The sequence below is a fragment of the Branchiostoma floridae genome, chromosome 13, assembly GCF_000003815.2.
Source record: "Branchiostoma floridae strain S238N-H82 chromosome 13, Bfl_VNyyK, whole genome shotgun sequence".
Lineage (NCBI taxonomy): Eukaryota > Metazoa > Chordata > Leptocardii > Amphioxiformes > Branchiostomatidae > Branchiostoma > Branchiostoma floridae.
In genome coordinates, this window is record NC_049991.1 from 20,400,235 (window position 1) to 20,403,055 (window position 2,821).

The 2,821-nt window shown below is 48.4% G+C and overlaps 1 protein-coding gene across 1 annotated transcript in view; it reads left to right on the forward strand.

The window, feature by feature from the left end:
* LOC118428635 (UPF0764 protein C16orf89-like) overlaps positions 1-2,821 on the forward strand; it is a 45,886-nt gene that overhangs the window by 31,758 nt on the left and 11,307 nt on the right. Inside the window, exon 2 of the mRNA XM_035838742.1 lies at positions 142-297. Coding sequence (XP_035694635.1) covers positions 142-297 — 156 coding nt within the window. The remainder of the gene's footprint in view (positions 1-141; positions 298-2,821) is intronic.

A 2,821-nucleotide genomic window follows, 5' to 3' on the forward strand; every position in this document is an offset into this window, starting at 1 on the left:
TCAACCTGGTGTGTACGCCATGAGGCAGTTTACCGGACATGCAAAACAAACTAAAACAAAGAAACAAGTTCGGATGTCAGTTGATTATTACAGTGTATGAAGATATAATCACAATTGTTTTCTGTGCTGAAAATCCTGCAGGACAGCTTACCGTGTTGTTACGGCGGCTACGAACGGGCAGGGTGCAGGCCGAGCCCGAGCAGCTCCAGCAGATCGCATCGCTGCAGGAGCGGGCCGCTCACCTGGCGGACAGGACGCTGCCTGAACTGGAGCGCCAGGACAAGGACTACTACACAAGTAAGTGAGCAGAACATAGAGGGAGGGAAGAAAGAACGGATAAAGAGGGCGAGGGTGTAGGGAGAGAAGGAAGGAGAAATCGAGGGATATTGGAATGAGGGAGTTATCAAAGGAAGCGACGAGGAATTGAGTCAGATCAGGCAGGTAGGGAGAGAGAAAGCATTATGCTACGGTCACATTTCCAAACCGGGGCCTGACCGAAATGTTAGCGAAAGCGAAGAATTGTCTATCAAGGAATATGCACAAATTATGCTTCGGATTTTTTTGGTGCTGTTCTGTGTGCTTTGGATACTTTTTGTTCCAGAAAAATAGCCAGCCGGGTCTAAGTTTTGGAAATTAAACCGAAGCAGAAGGAGGGAGCATGGGAAGAACAGGATAACGAAATGAACGAGAAGGGAGAGGGAGGTCATGTGACACACTATGAATGAAGTGCTTCCTTGTGTGAATGTTGTAACCCTACAACTTATCTAATTGATTAAGCTGGTGAGGTTGGTTCCAAAGTTACGACCACGGAAAATATATATTTCGACCTGGCCAACTGACTTAGCTGTCACTCCATGATAAATGTGGTCTCGGTTTTACCCTCCGGGACCCTGCCACCCCCAAAGTCAATGTCGTCCTTAGTTATTACTTCGCGTGACGCCTTTTGACCCAACCATCCATCGATTTCCGGAGACGCACAGTTTCAGCCATGACCTCTGATTCCCGGAGACGTACAGTGTCAGCCCTGACCCCTGATTCCCGGAGACGTACAGTGTCAGCCCTGACCCCTGATTCCCGGAGACCTACAGTGTCAGTCATGACCTCTGATTCCCGGAGACGTACAGTGTCAGCTGACATCTGATTCCCGGAAACGTAGAGTGTCAGCCCTGACCCCTGATTCCCGGAGACCTACAGTGTCAGTCATGACCTCTGATTCCCGGAGACGTACAATGTCAGCCTTAACTTCTGATTCCCGGAGACGTACAGTGTCAGTCCTGACTTCTGATTCCCGGAGACGCACAGTGTCAGCCTTGACCATTGATTCCCGGAGACGCACAGTGTCAGTCCTTACCTCGTATTCCCGGAGACGTACAGTGTCAGTCCTGACCCCTGATTCCCGGAGACGTACAGTGTCAGCCCTGACCCCTGATTCCCGGAGACGTACAGTGTCAGTCATGACCTCTGATTCCCGGAGACGTACAATGTCAGCCTTAACTTCTGATTCCCGGAGACGCACAGTGTCAGTCCTGACCTCTGATTCCCGGAGACGCACAGTGTCAGTCCTGACCTCTGATTCCCGGAAAGCCGGAGACGCATAGTGTCAGCCCTTACCTCTGATTCCCGAAAAGTCGGAGACGTGCAGTGTCAGTCCTGAGCCCTGATTCCCGGAGACGTATATTGTCAGTCCTGACCTCTGATTCCCGCAGACGTACAGTGTCAGCCCTGACCTCTGATTCCTGGAGACGTACAGTGTCAGTCCTGACCTCTGATTGCTGGAGACGTACAGTGTCAGTCCTGACCTCTGATCTTCACCTGACTCCAGGCAAAAGTGTCACTTTCAGACACCATTTGTCACAACATGGACGTCGATATTTCGCTGAATTTGCTCCGAGACACATGCCAAGATTAATCCAATACTAGTACTGTAGCCAAGGTGTAGCTATGTGTGAAAATAGGTTTAAGTATGTACGAAGTATTCTTTTACATGACCTCACAAAGCTATATTTCCGTACATCACTGCCCACAAAGGATCCATCTGGACGTAGAATTTGCAGTGTACCAAAAATTCATTGTGTTCTGTTTGTTTGTTTGCTTTCTTGCTATAATATGAGAATTCAAAATTGAGAAGTTCGTATTGATGTACGTAAGCCATGTTCAAGTTCAGGGTCATCTGGCGACCTCTTTTCCAGCTTTAAATTATAAGCCGCTCAAGCCTACAGGAAGAGGGATGCGCTCTCCGCATTCATTTTAACGCACCTGAATCAAACATGGCGTCCCCAGCTTACAGAGATCAAGCTAATTCAGCAAACAGCCTCGCGTTTCCGCCTTAGCGAGCTGCAGCCATCTACAACAGGAAGCGACTCTTTCATTCCCCATTCATGTACACCGGCTGATGCCTGCCTCTGACGTCTCCTAAAGCCCCTGAGAACCCTTTTAGCCAGTCTACGTGCGTCATCCCCGCCTTACCACATCAACAGCGTTCCGGAGATGCACCAGGTCTGTCATTAACGTTACGTGTATGTAAAGGTGGTAGCTCACTGCACTTGGGGCACCGGTGCGGCACTGCGGGGTTCGAAAGATTCTCAACGACTTTAAGAGATGAAGAGCGAATTTTCTTACGTTTTGTGTATTTTGTTATCTTCTAAGTCATACTTTTACGTATTACGCAATATCCAAATTATAAAACAAAATCGGCGAAATAACATAATTTCATATATTATATTCAAATAAAACCCCGCAGTGCCACACCGGTGCCACATGTGCAGTGAGATACCATCTTCTAAGGGTAAAAGGTCTCTTTCCGATAGAATGCGATCACTGA